The sequence below is a fragment of the Vigna unguiculata genome, chromosome 3, assembly GCF_004118075.2.
Source record: "Vigna unguiculata cultivar IT97K-499-35 chromosome 3, ASM411807v1, whole genome shotgun sequence".
In the NCBI taxonomy this organism is placed as follows: domain Eukaryota; kingdom Viridiplantae; phylum Streptophyta; class Magnoliopsida; order Fabales; family Fabaceae; genus Vigna; species Vigna unguiculata.
The window spans coordinates 8,856,802-8,875,126 of record NC_040281.1 but is presented as its reverse complement, the minus strand read 5'-3'; the positions used below and the strand labels follow the sequence as shown (position 1 = coordinate 8,875,126).

The 18,325-nt window shown below is 32.1% G+C and overlaps 2 protein-coding genes across 9 annotated transcripts in view; one reads left to right on the top strand and one right to left on the bottom strand.

The window, feature by feature from the left end:
- Nucleotides 1-8,264, bottom strand: part of LOC114177994 — a 42,532-nt gene extending 34,268 nt beyond the window's left edge. For 2 of the 3 annotated variants that reach the window (XM_028063642.1, XM_028063643.1), the window contains exons 1-11: nucleotides 7,859-8,264; nucleotides 7,505-7,544; nucleotides 7,341-7,407; nucleotides 6,583-6,750; nucleotides 6,026-6,130; nucleotides 4,148-4,225; nucleotides 3,814-3,923; nucleotides 3,524-3,617; nucleotides 1,610-1,653; nucleotides 448-516; nucleotides 255-313 (exon numbers count right to left, since the gene is read on the bottom strand). In XM_028063642.1, coding sequence (XP_027919443.1) covers nucleotides 255-313; nucleotides 448-516; nucleotides 1,610-1,653; nucleotides 3,524-3,617; nucleotides 3,814-3,923; nucleotides 4,148-4,225; nucleotides 6,026-6,116 — 545 coding nt within the window. In that variant the 5' untranslated portion in view covers nucleotides 6,117-6,130; nucleotides 6,583-6,750; nucleotides 7,341-7,407; nucleotides 7,505-7,544; nucleotides 7,859-8,264. The remainder of the gene's footprint in view (nucleotides 1-254; nucleotides 314-447; nucleotides 517-1,609; nucleotides 1,654-3,523; nucleotides 3,618-3,813; nucleotides 3,924-4,147; nucleotides 4,226-6,025; nucleotides 6,131-6,582; nucleotides 6,751-7,340; nucleotides 7,408-7,504; nucleotides 7,545-7,858) is intronic. The other variant, XM_028063640.1, reaches the window with a different exon arrangement.
- A 3,631-nt stretch (nucleotides 8,265-11,895) lies between these two features.
- Nucleotides 11,896-18,325, top strand: LOC114175122 (FHA domain-containing protein At4g14490-like). Of its 6 annotated transcripts, none has more exons than XM_028059885.1 (5): nucleotides 11,896-13,128; nucleotides 14,329-14,536; nucleotides 15,820-15,888; nucleotides 16,001-16,989; nucleotides 17,260-18,324. In XM_028059885.1, the coding sequence occupies exon 1, from the start codon at nucleotides 11,971-11,973 to the stop codon at nucleotides 13,075-13,077; it is 1,107 nt and encodes a 368-aa protein (XP_027915686.1). In that variant the 5' UTR covers nucleotides 11,896-11,970; the 3' UTR covers nucleotides 13,078-13,128; nucleotides 14,329-14,536; nucleotides 15,820-15,888; nucleotides 16,001-16,989; nucleotides 17,260-18,324. The 6 variants fall into 6 exon arrangements, with proteins under 6 accessions (XP_027915686.1, XP_027915687.1, XP_027915688.1 ...); XM_028059886.1 differs by having other exon boundaries at nucleotides 15,820-16,077; nucleotides 16,901-16,989; nucleotides 17,260-18,319; XM_028059887.1 differs by having other exon boundaries at nucleotides 16,901-16,989; nucleotides 17,260-18,318.

Sequence of the window (18,325 nt, the reverse complement as noted above, 5' to 3'; positions counted from 1 at the left end):
GTCACCATTCCTTTTAACAGAGGTAAAATAATGAACATTTAGAGAAAAAGAAAAAAAAAAGATCGGGGATGTAAGATAAAAAAAATGTAATAAACACAAGACGTAATAAGATATAAGATAAGCACCCACAGAATAGGCGACAAATACTCCACAGCCCCAAAATAGATCCAGAAAAAAGTCTCTACAAATCTTCAACAAGAAAAAAAGAAAAAAGGTCTAATTATAAAAGTAAAACGAAAATAAGAGAGCATTACCCAATAAGATGTTGCTTCATGGTCAAGCTAGTAAACTTTAAACCAAACATAACATGCCCCTGAAAAACATTAAAATTAAACAACTGTTAGCCAAAGTTAGTTGTTAATAAGCAAATACTTAAAATATGTGGATTTAAAAGCAACATGCAAGACCTGAGTAATTTGAAAGGGAATATGTGCAACATAAACATACCATATCATTCTGCATATCTGTGTATAATACGTGAAAATTCCTTATGTCTACTTGAATGCTGTCAAGGATCTGAAAGAAAAGCAATAAGGCATAAAACATTAATTGCACCAAGTACGAGTGTCCTATTAGGTAGAGAAAGACACTCGATAAGAAGAGATATAAAGTTACACAAATAGGAGGATAAAATATCTCCCACAAGTAGTCTACTAAAACAGAAAACCACAAAGCAGAACTCAATAGCATCTAACATGGCACAATGGCACAAATCTTTATATAAATTTGAAATTGTAATCTTTCTTCTTGCTTCGTTTTTTTAAATTATTTGGCACCAAGGTCCAGCAAACGAAACTTAAAAAATGGAATCAACCATGCATACAACAAAAATTAAAAAAGAAATGACAGTAGTCTTATCCTATACAGCAATAAGAATATTATTAATACCAGAAGATAAACTTAGAAACCGTTCCTAAGCCAGTTTGTAGCAACAAGTATGCTTTAAAAGAGGTAGAATTTGAAAAGTTGAAAAGTTGACCGTCCAAAAATTTGAAAAGTTGCAGTCCTGTGATTGTGACAAGCACTTGTTCTTACCAGATCAAGAAATTTTCAGTTAAGTTTGAGAGAGATCAGTATGGTGAAAGTGTGAGGGTGGTAGGAGGAAGTAACAGTGGATGTGTTAGAGTTGTGGGCAGAAGAAGAATTTTCAGAGGCCATGGGATTCAGCTCTGTATACCATGTAAGATAGAGAGGATTGGGAGAGAGAGAGACAGAAAGAAAGAAAACTGTATTTGACTGTTGTCAATTACAAAAGAATACCAAACTAAACCTATGCATAGGAACGTAAATATATATAGGAAAGAAAGGGTAACTGATAAAAATAGAATCAGTTACTCTTTGTTACTGTTGTGTTATCAACGAGCATAACCAAACTAGTTCCTAGTTTGACTGGTTGACCCAGCGGTTCAAAAAATGCTCTATCCACACTTTAAGAAAATTGAATTAGGGGTACATTACAAACGAAAATCATTCCTGGGCATGTACCAAATAGCACAACCTTACAGGAGCTTGGTCCTTGACACCTAGGACCAACAAGACTAGATTGCTATGAACAGAGTAGCCTAGGCAGAAACAACAATAATACCTAGCAAAAAAAGAAATATCCTACCTTTGTAGTGACATGAGAAATGAAAGATTGCCCAGCTTGACTACCTGCAGAAAAAAACTATTAATATAAAAACCAAATACACAAATACTTCACCCAAATATTAGGTTGACCAGCACAAGGATTAGCACAAGAAAACAGGTCAAAAGTTGAAATTTAATATTGTGAAAGATTATTAAATTCTCAAATGTTTATTAGAAAGAAGAGAGGAAAATAAAAAACAATTGGAGGATACTGTATCCTACTATCCTCTGTAGCAAAGCATGCAACATAAGAAAACATTTGCTCCCAAATCATTGTTTAATAGGGATTGAAAACCAAACAAACACATTAGCCAATAAATAATAAAGATCTCATCTCGTCTTTAAAGCATATAGATTGGTTATAGGAAACCTTCAATTGAAGGTGTGAAACACGAAAGGAATAAAAAAACAAAAAATTTATATAAGAAATATTATTTCTCCATAATCTTCCAAATATACACAAAAAGCAAAGGAAAATTACTTCCTTTCTTACAGTGCATACCATAAAAAAAAAAAAAAAAAAAACTACAATTTCTCTCCCCTTCAAGCAACAAAACTACTGAATATAAAGGTTTTCCACCAGGAAGACCTCTGCCCCCAACCAGAACATCTGTCCCACTAACTGCAACAGCTATCCCACTAATTGCAATCTCTGTACCCAACCGAAACAGCTGTCCCACAGCTACCAAAAAACTCAAAACTACATTAATTTCTACTTTTCCTTCGACAATACATTCTGCACTCCCTCTCCTTATTCTCCTTTTTATAAATTGATCACTACCCATTCCTCCCTGCCGTTAAGGAGAGAAGGGGGGCCTGCTAAGTTTAGGGCTAAGCAAATGCATGAATTGAATTATTCTGAAATTGAATTTTAAAGGTGATTCAACATAACTGAACTAAATAGTATAATGGTAACAACATCATGGTTTGAGTGAATTGAATCAAATTAAATTATTCTAAATTTTTTTAGAATTGCTTGAACTATCTGAATTTTTTGAATTGTTACCAATGGCCAGCTTATTTTAGAATATGTTTTCCAATCTCATAAGTCACAGTCCAATTTAGTTCAAACAGTTCTATTTAAAAACAATTTAGTCGTAAAAAATTAAACTAGCATAACAATTTTGTTTAGTTGTTCTAAACAATTCAGTTTTTTAATACAATTTAATTCAAAATCCATTTAGTTCAGCTCAAATATTTTCGAAAGACCAAGATGAGTTTTGTATAAATGAAGAAATAGAAATTCATTCATTAACATGAAAATCTAAGCTTAATAAAAGTCCTTTAAATATTCATTGCTAAGATATGTTGGAATTGAGAAGGAAACTTACCATGGCAAAATGGAAAACGATGTCAATGTTAATTGTTATTTATTAAGTAAAGAATAAAAATGGAGTGTACGTGGCTTTTGTCAGTAAGATTTGAGAATGGTAGATCTCCATGACCTTGGCCCAAGAAGCAGAAATGCTCACAGGATATGAACACGAGTCATGTCACAAAGCAGTAGCCTTATTGTTGCCCCAAGGCTCAATTTAACTTATGTTAAGTAATGAATATGAAAATATATTTTTTTCACAACAGATAAAAAATAAGGCTTCAATATGCCAAGGCAGTGTAGCCACAGGCAGAGGGAGAAGGAGCTTATCAAGAAGTTAGACCTTAAGAATTGATATCGTACAGAAGAAAATTTCAGTCTTTACTTCTTTAGAAAAAGTTGCAAACCCTTCTAGCGGCCTTCCATTGAACTTATTAATAAATTCTCTATCTCTCAAATAAAGGTCTGATGCAATCTGAACCCTTATTTGGAGCTTGACAAATAATTTCCCTTCTTACATAGAAAATAAATAAAATATATTTGAATAAAAACACTTCAAATCAAAGTTAAATGGCTTACCACACACTCGTCTGGATAATTTTCCCAACTCTGCTGCTGCTAGCTTAGCCTTTTTTCCAGCAAATTCTCTTTTATCAACAGCATCAGCACCCCACTATTACAACAGCATAGAATAGCTAATAAACTCAAAAATAAATAAAATACATAAGAAAAATGTTTGGCTACAAATGATACAACTAAGAATCTAAAATTTGTTTACTATGTTTTTTCATTAATGGTTATGATTCATTGGTTATAGGTTGCTCTTGAAAAAAGAAGCTTGGACACAGAACGCTGGAATTAAGAAGTACCTCTTGATCACCTCGCTGTGATGCAGAAATAAAGACATCCTCTAAAATTATTATAATGGGGTCCCAAGGCTTTTTCCATGGAATTTTTATGCTTAACTTTCCAACTCGACCTAGCCAAATTTTCAAGCAACGTTAGGAAAGAAAAAATAGTTCCAACGAGAATTTCCAATCCACTTATTTCAATCAACCACTTTATCAAAAAAAATCAAAAACAGAACAGCATAATTATAAATAGAAGACAAAGAGTGTAGAATAGAAAATCAGGTCCAGATTTTTTATGGAAATGAGCTGCATTTGTTAACTATATGTTTGTAGGAGGATCAATTTGCTATACCTTGTTTTAGTGCAAAGGGAAGCTGGAGATAATCAAATGCATCAAGTATCAGCTCCACATTCTCCAGTAGTACTTCCTCTATGCAATAATAAATGTCAACTCAAAAATCAGTTCTCCAAAATTCTTAATTTAAAGTGCAAGCATTTACGATTAAAATGATTAGTAAATAGCAACAGAATAACCAAATGGAAGCACATTATGCATTTAGTCAAACTTAGTTATCAAATTGTGAATCCCCGTGCTAGGTTTTTAAATTATGTATCATAATCTGTACAGAATCATAAGACAAATGACAACGAAAACCAACTAAGTATATTGTTTAGATGATACAGTGTTCGATGTAATAATTTTAAACTATATATAGATGGAAAATACTTAACCATAAGTCTCAAAACAAAATTATTAATTGAACCTGAGTTGTTATATCCTCTATTTTGAAAGAATGGAAATGAAGCAATGAACATCTAAATAAAGTGCATCAATTGAATGAATGATGAGTGGCAAATGAAGTACTGGAAAGTAGACTAATTAAAATTTAATTTTGCTCCTTCAATTCCTTTTCATTTAACAATTTAAGTTTATATGACTCTTCAATTTCTTTCATGAGAATTGGTGAAAGAAAAGTAAAAACGAAAAGGTGATGAATTGTTGATCTGTATCAAGGATGCAAAATTACACTAATTTATTCATGCACCGTAAGATTAAAAGTCATTTGAGATTAATCATATAATACAAATTGATAGCTTGTTGAATCAAATTAACTCATACAGTTTGAAAGGTGCTAATATAAGTCAAAGTACACATTGGAAAGAATTAAACAAATATTACAAAAATATCACCCAATTACACCCAGCACACATGGTTAATAACATAGCGACATGGTTAATTTTGATTGGCAAGTGGTTAACTATTATTAGACATTTTAATAACCTCGGCAAAAACTATTAAGTTAACAACTTTATGGTAAAGTTAACCACCATTAGACATTTCAATAACCTATGTCACTATTAACCCCATATAGGTATTTGATACAACTACATTCATTCACCCTTAACTACTTGTGAAACAAAGTTAACCATATTTACATATGTAGTCAACCACATGTGATGTTCAATAACTTCTAAACACTATTAACCACTAGATAAAATTAACCATATTTAGGCATGAAATTAATCACTGGTGATGTCAATGACCTCACGACATTATTAACCACTTAAGAAACAAATTCAACCACCTTTAAATATTTCAATAACCTCATGACTATTAACCATATATTGACAAATGTTTCAATCGTGTTTGTTTACTTTTAACTAATTATAAAACAAAATTTAGTTGCATTTATGAACATAATCAACCAAATTTTGAGGTGGATGCCATGTGTAAAATTTCCAAATGTAAGTTGATCTTTCTCCTTACATCCTTTAGCAACTGAGACACTGGCAGGATGCAATAGGGCTGGCTAACTATGATTCACAGACTAACAGAATCAACAAGTAAACCTCCATTTTGGCCTTTCAAAGATACAAGTGCTATCAGTTTGTGAACAGCTCAGCATGTCATAAAGACTCGTCAGTACCAATTTTTGGAATCAAATAGGTCCTTCAACAACCTCAGCTTTTCAAAAGAGCCGTTTGACCTCAAAGTTATACACTGAGGCACTATTTTGTTCAAAATATTAATAGAGGACCAAATAAACATTATTGGAAGTCCAAACTGACTTTCCACTCAATTCAACTTCACAAGATTGAGGGGCAGCAGCAATGGCCTCAACGTAAACACTAGGGTAATTCTAACACTCGTTAACATACTCCAAAAAGATTAGCATAAAAACAATAGGAAATATAATTACTGAAGAAGCACAACTAGTAAATCACGTACCGAGCCTAATCTTCAGTTGTTCTTTCTGTATATCTTTGAAATATCGTCCCAGGTAACCCAGAAGCAACTGATGAACCAGTCCTTCAAACATTGCTGGAGAATTATCTTGGCAGATGCAACATTAATATCTTAGTTTGAATTCACTCAAATCAAATACTAATCAAATATGGTGTTATAGATTTTCTCTTTTCTAGTTTGATATCGTTGTAGTGATTTGAGCGTGTGGGTGAAGTTGTCAATTTGGCCCAGTCCACATGACTTGGCCCGGGCCGACATGGGTTAGGCCCAAAAAAGTCCACGGGACCAAAAAGTCCCCAATAAAAAATCCCACATGGCCAAAAAATCCACAAAAGTTCTGCCGGCCAGGGCCAGCCCATGAGCTTTTTTTATTAAACATGAAAAAGTAATACTTTTTTTTAAATTGGACAGATGAAAATGTCTGAATTTAGAAATAATCATTTAATTTCAAGGTCAAACAGAAAGTCATGAATTTCCAATTCTGTAAAACCCATTACATTCTTTCTTTTGCTGTTTAAATACTGTTTTCTAGCATTAACCTCTTGTTCTTGTTCGATTGATGCTACAGTCTCTGGATTAGTGCTTCTTTTGGACTTGTCATCTGTGTCATCAGAGAACAAGGTGGTACTGTTTGCATTGGCATCCCTTGAATCTGATGCTACCAGTTCAAACTCATCATTCAAGATGTTGTTCTTTACAAGTCCAAGCTGCCAGAATAAAATATCCATTTCAATTTCTAGTTGAGAAGATCTAAGTTGAACATTGAAAATTGAGTAAAAAAATGTCCTATGCAACAGGGATACGCAAATGCACATAAACAATAAGGAAGCAAGCAAGAGAAAGGGGAGAGGCTACACCAACATTCCATATTCTATTATGATTATTCCATGAAAAGTTGTGCTCGTTCATGACTACTAAATCAATGTTTTCCACATTTATTCACATATGATGAAGACATATGACATATTTTCACCAGAAATTCAACTAATAATCAAGTTAGATGCAGTGATCACAAATTCATACTCTCTGAACACTTTGGTTCAATTTCAACTTACCTTAAAATGCTGATCACAAATTCATACCCTCCAAGCTTTCCAAAAAACCGTAGGAAATACTAAAACATATACTTTGCACATTTACATATACTATAACATTATGTAAATATTTGAATCTTAAATACTAATGCTTTTAGGAACCACAAGAATGAGTCCAAACTTATGGTAGAACCACGAGAACAGAAAAAAATGGAAACATGAAAACAAAAAAAACTGCTGAGGAAAGTGCAGTTGCAACTGACCTTGAAAAATGAAGGTCTGATATGTGGCTTTTTGTTTTCAACAGCAGAATGTAAACAGTTTTGCAGTCTGAAAAAGCAATTCATATTGCAATGAAGATCATCATTCAACAAACATAAATGTCTTCCTTCATTGGTGAATAAATAAATTTTGAGAGGTAAATAACCTGAGTCGAGGGAGCCATGGAAAATTTTATCTCTGACCAGCTGCAAAGATAAAATGGTCGATCATATCAGTTTGTATATCTATCTATCCATCTATCTATACAATGCATCAGTCTGTAATTAACTTTTGGGTATGACCGTGGAAGAAGATCAAGGATTTGACACGTTGAGGTAACACGATTGGCAGAAACAGAAGCTATGATGACAACATACGAAGCAAAAACTAGAATTGACAGAAACAGAAGCTGACAGAATACGAAGCATAAACTATGAATTAGAACTATCATATGAAAATGTCATTACTAGCTATCAACCGATATCAATTTTATGATTTAATAGAAAAATCATATACGTACCTAGAATGGGAGGGGTTTGCCGGAAGAGAAGCAGAATTGTATGGAGTGTTGCACCGCGTTACGAGGGTCGTGTCGCTGCCTTCGAGGGATGGAGGAGGCACCGCTGGCTGGCTAGGGAGTTGAAGAGGCGCTGCTGGCTGGCTAGGGAGTTACGGGGGCGTTGCTGGCTGTCTGGAGAGTGAGGAAGGCGTCGCGGCCTTCGCTGGAAGCCTAACTCCTAGGGTTGCGCCACCGCGTTCGCTGGTACCCTAACTCCTACGGTTGCGCCTCCGCTGGATGTGTGGCGCCGCTGACCAAGGAAACACCGTGTTGCTGCTGCCTCGATTTTCACCGCGTTCGCATTTCGTTTTTCAGGGAAGAGAGGGAGTTTCGTGAAGAAGGGAGCTTTTGCGTTCCGTGAAGAAGGGACTATACAAATTAATGAACAAAATTACTTTTTTACCTCACCACCACTTCACTCACTGCATCACAATTTCAATTTCTTTAATTTTATAAACGGGTCAGCTTGCCCCGCCTTTAAGTCCGCGCGGGTAAAATTAATTTTTGTAGGATTTTTATGGTTGTAGTGACATGTCATTGGCGCTGAAACTCGGCGTTGCTGGAGGCGGGTAAGGAAATGGTAAAATGTTTCATCTGCACATTCTAAGTGATTGGATTCAAGTGAAACAGTTTCAAAAGTTCTTTTATTCCATAAATAATTTTTCTTTTTTATCTGATTTGTATTGAAAGTAGCATTTCCATCCATTTTTTAAAAATATAATAAAATTATATTTAAATTTAATTTATCGAAATTTATATAAAAGTTAATATAAATATTCTATAAATGGTATTTTTTAACTTTTTTATAAAATATATGATTTTTAAATCTATATAGTATTATATTAGGTGATAATGATATTATAGTTTCTCCAAAATTATTTATTCAAATTTATTATATTAATTAAAATATTGATGTGATCAAAAGTAAAATATCTGCTCACTATTTAAGAATATTTTTTTCATTTTTTTAAGAAAATTTTAATATATTTATCTTACAGATTTATTTTTAATTTATATATATATATATATATATATTAAAAATGATGTTGTCTGAAACTTATCTTTACAAAATAAAATAATGAACTATAAGAATTACATCATTTCTCCAAAATTAGTTTTGTTCACTAGTTTTAAAAAATTAAAGTTAATGACTTAAATATTTATTTAAGTAATTAAAATATGTTAATTACATGAGTTATTTTAACTTTTCAAACAAAATAATATATGGTAAATTAAATTTAAATTTTCTTATTTATTTTATAAAACTTTGATATTTGTGTGTAAGTAGTATATTCCGTTTTATAAACTAAAATGAAATTTTACTTCTAAATTAATTGCTCGTTGTATTAATTAAATAGAAAATCCAACTTTTATATTATATAAATGTTTTATTTTATATAACTTCATAAAAAATATAATTTTAATTATATAATAAGATTTTATGATAGAATCATAAATTGGGTTTTTTTTTAATTATATATTACATAGAGAAATGTGTGTCTTATATTGTAAAGAAAATGATAAAAAGAATTATACCAAAATCATAGGAAACAAGCTATGATGCACTGATACTTCAACTTGGATCATTATCTCTGTTATATATGTATCCATATATGATATTTTATGATACTCTATTGATATTTATCAAATGAAGTATATAATTTATAAAGTCGTGGTCCATTAAAATTAAATATTTGAATAATGACCAATTTTAATAACAACATATAATTTAAGTACCAATTTAGAAACTAAAAATTATTGGCAACTAAAATAATTCAAAAAAATCATAATTGGTCTATAAATTGATAATTAAAATAGTTTTTATTATGGATTAATTTCTAAATTGGTCACTAACATTAACTACCAAAATTTTGACTACCAAAATAATTGGTTTCTCAATTGGTCAACAATATTACCTATCAAGATTTTGGTTACCAAAATAGTTCGTCTCTAAGTTGGTTACTTATTATGAAATTGATCTCTAACATAATTTTGGTTACTAAAATTAATCATTATTTAAGAGTTTTTTTTTTAATGGTACTTTTATGATGACAATAATTTATGTATTTTATGTTGACAACTTTAGTACCTATAGTTTTAATTTTGATTCACATAATAATAATAAATATTTGTTATGTTTTTAACAATGATTGTACACATTTCGATATTCATATATTACGTACCGTATTATATTATTTTTAAAATAAACATATCAACATATCGAATACGTGTCATATCCGATACACGTATCGTAATCGTATATCAAAGTAAACAAGTATTTTAAACATAATAATTTATTTCAAATATGAATTTCTTTATATACTAAATGACAATTTTATACATTTGAAAAAAATAATTTTGATATATATTTTTATTTTATATAGAATTAAAAATTAAATGTTCTTTTAATCCTTAAATTTTTAAGTAAAATTAAAATTCATAAATTATGAGACAATAAAGCTGAAACGTGTTAAATAGTGTAAAAAAATTGAAAACGGAAAGTCATGTTTTTATATATTTTTATTTTATATAAAATAAAAAGACTAATATATTTATAGTTCCTGAATTTTTGAACAAAAATAGAATTAGTCTCTTTATAAAACTTATTATTGATAACAAAATTGAAATGAACATTAAATACAAGATTAAGATCACATCTATAAATATAAATGTCAAAATAATTACTTTATTTAATTAATACTTTTTTATCAAAAGTTTTTTTAATAAAATTTTGTGATTAAATCAAACATCTATCATGAAATGTCACAAAGTCTTTTACTATTTTTTTAAACAACATGTGCACTGTGAAAAAACAGCATTTTCCTATTTTAAAAATGTTACGTAGAATTTATTATCTATTATAAAACTAAGAATCAAAATTATTAGAAATTTTACATAATTAACCATATGTAAAAATCATAAGTGTCTATTTGGCTTTATGTCATTTCACATTTGTTTAATTAATTATTATATTCATATATATTTTTTATTTTGTGCTTTTCTTAAAGCGTTTAATTAGACATGATATGTCGGTCTATTACGTCTAACCCGTTAAATTAACATGTCAAAAGTAGACTAATTCTTCATGGTTATTAACTTTTTCTATTTTTTAAATTAAACTAATTAAAAAATTAATTTTTTAAATTATATTTTATATAAATATAAATATATAATATTATTATATTTTAAAATTATATTATAATTATTAATTATAATAAAATAATTTAACATATAAATATAATAATTATTTTAATTTATTAAATTAAAGATATTAATGGATAATTAAAAGCTTAAAAAAATTTATATAATTTAATATGTTCTAAATATTTATTAATATATATATATATATAAACAAGTTTTATAAATAAAATTTAAAAAACATTAAAAAATAAAATAAAAAATAGTGGATCAGTCCGCTCGTCCATCACAGAATGAGTTGCAGTTTTTTTATCCGTTTTTCACTCATGACACCTAGACAAATCCATCTTTTACATGTCAAAAACAAGTTAAATTGATTCGTTTTGCCATTTTTACTTCCCATCATTGAACCAACTTCAACCAAATGAAATGAGAGAAGAAACTGTTGACTGGGTTGTATAGGACACAATAGCAAACTTAATGAAATGATACATCACAAAAAACTATCATATAAAAATATTAATTATTTTATTATTTTAAAAAACAAATTAGTACTGTGATATTATTATTCTTATTAATAGTATTATTATTAATATAATTTATTCTTATTATTAGTATCGGTAGTAATAATTTACTTAACATAAAAATCATCAATATTAAGATAATAATATTCATTTTTAATTAATTTATTATAAAAAAATTGATTATTTAATATTTCTATAAATTATCAATTTAATTATTTAAGTATTATGTATATAAATAAATTATTTATCTAAATATAATAATAATTATAATTTTCTCTATCTAAATTTGAAAACAAAAACCCAATCCGAGACTAGATAATTTGAAATAATGTTCAAGTTTGCGTGGGCGGGAGAAGAGTGTAGTTAGTGTCTTGTTTGCGCAGATTCAGTGAATCACTCAGTCCCTTTGGAATGGAAGAAGAAGAAGCTCCGATTCTGCGACTGGAAATTCTGCAAGGCCCTGGCGAAGGCAAAACCCTAGACTTCAAACCCGGATCCGCCGTCCGAATTGGTCGGGTCGTGAAGGGCAACACCCTCCCCATTAAGGACCCCGGTATCTCCTCCAAACATCTCTCCATTCTCAACGAATCCGGCGAATGGATCCTCCGCGACCTAGACTCCTCAAACGGCACCGTTTTGGACACTTCACATATTCCCCCGAACACCCCCTTCGCTCTCCACCACGACTCCACCATCAAGATCGGAGAATTCACCTCCATCCACGTCATCTTTCTCCCTTCCCAACAACAACAACAGCAACACGCTCTTCCCCCCAGACGGAACCCCACGCGCCGCGGTCGAACCGATCCGGCTCCAGCTCTGGTTCCGGCTCTTTCTCAGCCGGTTAAGCCACGCGGCCGCCGAAGAGGTTTGGGAGTAAAGGATGGGGATAAGAGTCAGGTTCAGAGCGTTGATGTAAACGAGGCGAGTGTAGTGGACGTGGAATCTGAGTGCGTGAATCCTCCCGCGAGGGTTACGCGGAAGTCGAAAAGAGGAGGGAGCGAGGCTAAAGGATCGAGTGTTGATAATTTGATTCTTGCGGAGAAGGTGGAGGAAAAGAAGGATACGCGGGATCCAAGTTTGGTTGTGGTTTCTGATTCCGGTGATGATAATTTCGATAATCCGGTGGTGGAGGAACCGAAGAAGGCGCGCGGGACACGGAATTCGAAGAACACGCGTGGAGTGACTGCGAAAGTTGAGAATGTTGAGAAGAAGACAAAGATGGGTGTTGTTGGAAAGAGGGAATTGGATAAAGAAGGTGAAGATGGGAATGGTGGGAAAGAGGCTTGTGACGGGAAAGAAAAGGGGAATTCGAATGAAGATGATAGGAATTGGCCTGATTTGAATAAGATGACACTTGGTGAGTGGTTGGATTTCTTGGAAGTTCACCTGCCCAAACAGATAAGAGATGAAACAGAAGAGATGTTTGATTCAATGACTCAAACAGCTGAGGGACTCCGCGAGTACATCGCAAAGATGCAACAGAATGCCAAGGATAAAATGACACTGGAGAGATAGGCCAAAATTTTAGTTCCTTGTCGACTTTACTATTTCATTTAACTTTTGTTTGTAAGTATGCTCACATAGGGCATGGTTTTCATGAATTTAGTTCCTATTTCATTGACGGTTTTGTGTCACAGAGACATATCTATCACGTTGCAAGCTGCTTAATGGAATTTTGTATTATTCTTAGATATGGTTTAAGGACTACTGTTGCATGATGATCTAACTTGTTTAGGGTTTTAGTTAGAGAGCAGCTTTTCCTCTTTTTGGTACTCCTTTGTTTTTCTGGTTCAGATCTTATTTTAAATTTATTTTGCTTTCTTGAGTGTCAACTAAGATCCTCTGATTTCCGCTATATACTTCCCTTTTTAAATCTATATGATATTGAGCATTTGAATTGTGTTATATCATGTGCTATTTTAAGATTTTATGAAGTATCTTAAACCCTTTTCGTTGTTAGAGCCAATAAGGTAAATAATGCCAAATAATATCTGACACCCCCACCTCCCACACCCCCTCAAGTGGGAGGGCATGACATCTGCTGTTGAGCAAAACCTGCTTGGATTTCTTCAAATCATACCATATCTTTCTATTTAATGTAATCAAATCATATCTAATAACAATCATATGAGATCCCTAACACTCCCATTCATGTTGGAGCCTATGCATCAGGAGACAGACTTGTTATAAATGTCATTAATCCTTTCCTTGGGGATGCAGGGTTTGCGAGGATTGTAGAGGGAGTTTAGTTCCTTTGTAAACAATTGTTGAACAATAGTAATTGAGGTATATTCAGTAGAAAAGGGTTCTACCTATGCATTTTGGGAATTTTTCTGTTTTTTCGATCAAGGTGTGTATCAGCACCAGTAAAAAAACAAATGTAGGGGATGGTAGTTCTCAAGTACCAAGTTGAGAAGGGATATAAAGAATTCCATGTGTTTTGTACACACGAGTATTTAGATATACAATGATAAAGAATGGAATCAATATCTAAAATGAGAATTATTTGGTAAGATATTTCCCTGTCAAATCCTATCGTACCTCCCTCTTTAATGAAATCAAATCATAATTCTAACATAATCAAATCATATCTCTGACCTCCTCCTTTGATGTTCAAATTGAATTGTAACATTCTGTTGGTATGGTTAATGGTATTGTGTTTGAAATGTTGTAGTCCTATTTCAAGTTTTATCTCAAGTGAGCAAATTCCAATTTATGCAAGTTATTTGACTTAGAGGTGACTTGTTTTTTCTTCCTATATTTCAGGTCAGTAAATGGAAGGATGAGAGTGGGCCAAGAAAATAAAATTGTAGAAGTCAAGGGGCTTGAATTTTATTCCAGATTGTTTCATGGCTCCATGGACTTGGTAACTATGAACACTATGGGTAACTCGTACTCAGCAAGCAATATTAGATTGGAAGGAAAACATTACTATTCTATATTGGCACCATGTGATGCAACCTTAATTCTTTCGGTATGGACATCTTTAGTAGAACCCTCTTTCTCCATAATTCCACGTTAACTTTGCATCTTACTAATTCTTGTGATATTTATGATTTTAACTCTATTAGAGAATGAACTGTAGCTTTATCTATTTCTATTACAAGAGAGAGAGACAGACAATGTGTATGATGTCCTGCTTGTGGTCTCTTTAATGGTGCTTCTTTGTTAGCAATGCAAATTAATTGGCATGCCCTGTTACATGGTTCAATATCTTAAGTTCTAGCTGTTTTCTTTTGTAACTTGTCAAGGTTTCATCCCCATGTACTTTTCGAGCAGAAAAATTTCCTATTCATAGTAACTGTAATCAATGTTGTTTATACTGAGGTCCTATGTGAGGACCAAGATGGGGGTGAAATATTGTAAATCACATAATCCTAACACATGGATTGTATGATCCTACTGAAGATGCAAAGTTATAATACATGTGCATGAAAAATGGTGCGGTTAAAAAATAACATTTAAATCATAACATTCAACTAAAATTTAAAATTCATTATAAAAGGATCTCATACAACGCACAACATGATTTCATGATAACACAATTATAAATACTAAAGCATGGTAAAATGGTCCCAATGTAACCCAAGCATCTAAACTTGAGGAGATTTTTTGCCATGACAAGTTAAAGCAGAATATAGATTGAGCTGAGATATAGAAACCAGATCAACAACATGAAGATTGTAGTGTAGTTAGAACACCAGGTGGGAGATCAGAATGCGGTTGGTCGAAATTTTATTGCAACAACAGAAGGCAGACAGTGGAGAGATCAACAAGGTAGGGTGTGGGATAGATTTGATGTGTGAGGAAACAGATATTAGGGGACTTTATGTGTAACGGAGCTAGAAGTTTAGTTTACTTTTGCAACCTGAATGGTCGAAAACCAAACACAAAACCATGTTACACAAATTGGAATTGTAAAGCAAAACTTGCTGATTCTATGTTTCAACAAGCAAGATCGGTGATTTCACTCTGATCGAGCATGGACAGCCCTCCATGCTCGTAAGGTTGTGCAATTTTATGATCTTAGCCACCATTTTGACAACCACTAACTTCATTTATTGCAATTTTTGCAATACTCCAACCTTCTTTTGTATTTACTGCATATTTCCATTAATTGTGCAGTGGGTGTGTATTGCATTCCACTTATTATTTTTATGCATAACCTTCTGGTCAGTATTTGTGTAATTAATATTAAGACCATGAGAAGCTTTTCTTTCTTCCTACTTATGCTTTGCTTTTTATTTTGTTTTCCAGGACAACAGATTGGAAAAGCTTGATGGCAATACTCCTCAGTATTCTGTCACTGCCGAATTGAGTGGTTTGGTTGGTACTCATTTTGTGGACTTTGTCAATTTAACTAATCTGTTGGTATTTATCTTTTTCTGTTCTACCTGCATTGCTTATATGTAGTTCTAATATTGTCCCCATTTATCAGATATCCTTAGACGAGGTTCAGTTACAGCACATGTGTCTTGTGTGCGATTATATTTGCACTTGTAGATTAAGAGAAAAGTAAGTTCCTTGCCAGAGCTTGAGTTGAAAATGAGAAGAAAACAATTAAATACACTTCATATTTTCCGAGTGTGCAACAATTTATACAGCCTTGGTCATAAAAACTTATGCTAGAACTATGGACGTCATAATTGAGTCTGATTACAACAAATAAGAAAATATCGACTAATCAATTCTGGTAAGGAATAACTAAATCTTCAGAAAGGAAAGAGGAAATAAACACATTAAGGTCATGCTGCACATGTTACAACAGCTTGAAATAGTTGTTTTTGTACTGTTAAAGAAGTACTTTCTGGACATACTTTCACATGGTGCATTAATCTTTATTTTTTTTCAGAAACAAAATAACATTGATATATATGAAGCAAAACACGAGGCAAGGTTAAAACAGTGACAATTATTTACTGTTCACTGAATTTTTTTATAACAATTTTAAATTTGGAAAAAAATTGTAGAAACTCTTCAGCTGATCAGATAGTTTTGCGAATCTAACATTAAAGTAAATTTCCAGCCTGTCAATTTTTGTTATTGCAGTAGTTGGAAGCAGATCAGTGGATGTGAAAAATATTTCCAGTTATCGACTGCTTGGTTATTCTAATATTATATCAACAGTACAATACTCTTTTATGAATTCCGAGTATATTCATTGATTTATGCTTTTCATCTATTGTATATTGCAAAAAGGTTTATCTAGGAAGACTTGTGGTTACACAAATTGTGTAATTCTCGTGTTCTGCACAAAACCTAGATCTAACTTCAGCACTAACTATGCACTATTCATTATAACATTAGTTATCTGAGTTGAAGCTAAAACTGGTTTCAGACTTCCAGTTCTTATGCGGAATAGTGTATCAGAAGGAACAAAACTGAGTACTTTTTCAGTGACTCAGGATTTGTAATTCCTTGATAGAGGTAAGCTGGTTTCAGAAATTCAGTTGTTACATTTGATACTTGCATTAATTACTCCATAGCTCCTTCAAATCTTTGATTATCCAAATGTAATTAATTTGTTCTTTTCCCTTCCATAAACTGGGGATAATCAACTTTCTGGGATCAGCTTAATAGCTATTATTCTAATTGTATGTTGCCTTTGGTTCAGTTCTTGCTTTTCCAATGAAGTTGTCTCTTATGTAAAAAGTATAGCTTTAGGTTTTTTAAATTTTTAATCTTTATATTGTACAGGTATGGACGCTTTCGCCCCTGGCATTGTCTTTTACCAAGAAAATGTGAAGGCTGGCAAATATTTTGGTGGCACTATGCACAGCAATCAGTTCTTTCTTATGTTCGTAGGAAATTGAAGAAAACATCATGGAGATACTTTGGTGATCGATTGTAAGTTCATGCAATATAATTCGTTCTCAATAAAAGTTGTGTTTGATTTCTGATGTCCATTTCTGTTTCTCCTACCTTTTGCGGGCTCTCTCTCTCTCTCTCTCTCTCTGTTTCTCCAGCTCTAGTTTTCTCTCACCTCCACTTGACTATGATAACTTTAGGCATTACTTGATCTGAATTTGCTCTCTTTACCATGTCAATGTCATACTCTGTATTGCCTTGTTAGATGACTAATTATGATACCTTGGCCTCTAATATCAAGCTATGCCACAAGGGACAAGATTATGGTAATTATCGTTTTCAGAAAAACTGTTTATGATATTATTCATAGAGGAGCAATTGCTCTTAAATATAATACATAGATATACTAACCTAAAATCCTAATTTATAATGGATATAATCTATCCCTACAATTCAAAATCAAAGATCTTGGATTATAAATATATAATATGCTGTCAGCCTATTAATTGTCCTAATTATGAAATGTAATTAAATTTCCTAGATATGTAATTAAAATTATACACGGAAATATTAAATGCAGCATAAATCAAGGGATTCTAACACTGCCCCTCAAGTTGGTATCTTTAAATTTATGTCTTCCTTTTCCTACTTATAAGGCACAAATAGAAGGAGAAATGTAGTATACCTGATTTCCTTATGACGTGTGTTGTTATGCAGTTTCTCCCTCACATTCATATACCTTGTCTAGGTAATTCTTTAAGTTTCCTGGATGCAGATGTTTTCGACGGAAATATATGAACTTGTACAAGATTAAGTTGGATTTTCTCCAACAAGAACAGGTTGCTTCTTTTCCTTCTTTCTTTGAAAACATATTGATGGGAACCAAAATATATGTTTATAATGTAACCAAAATATATTTTTTGGTATCCTGAAATAGAATTTGTTTTGGTTTTAT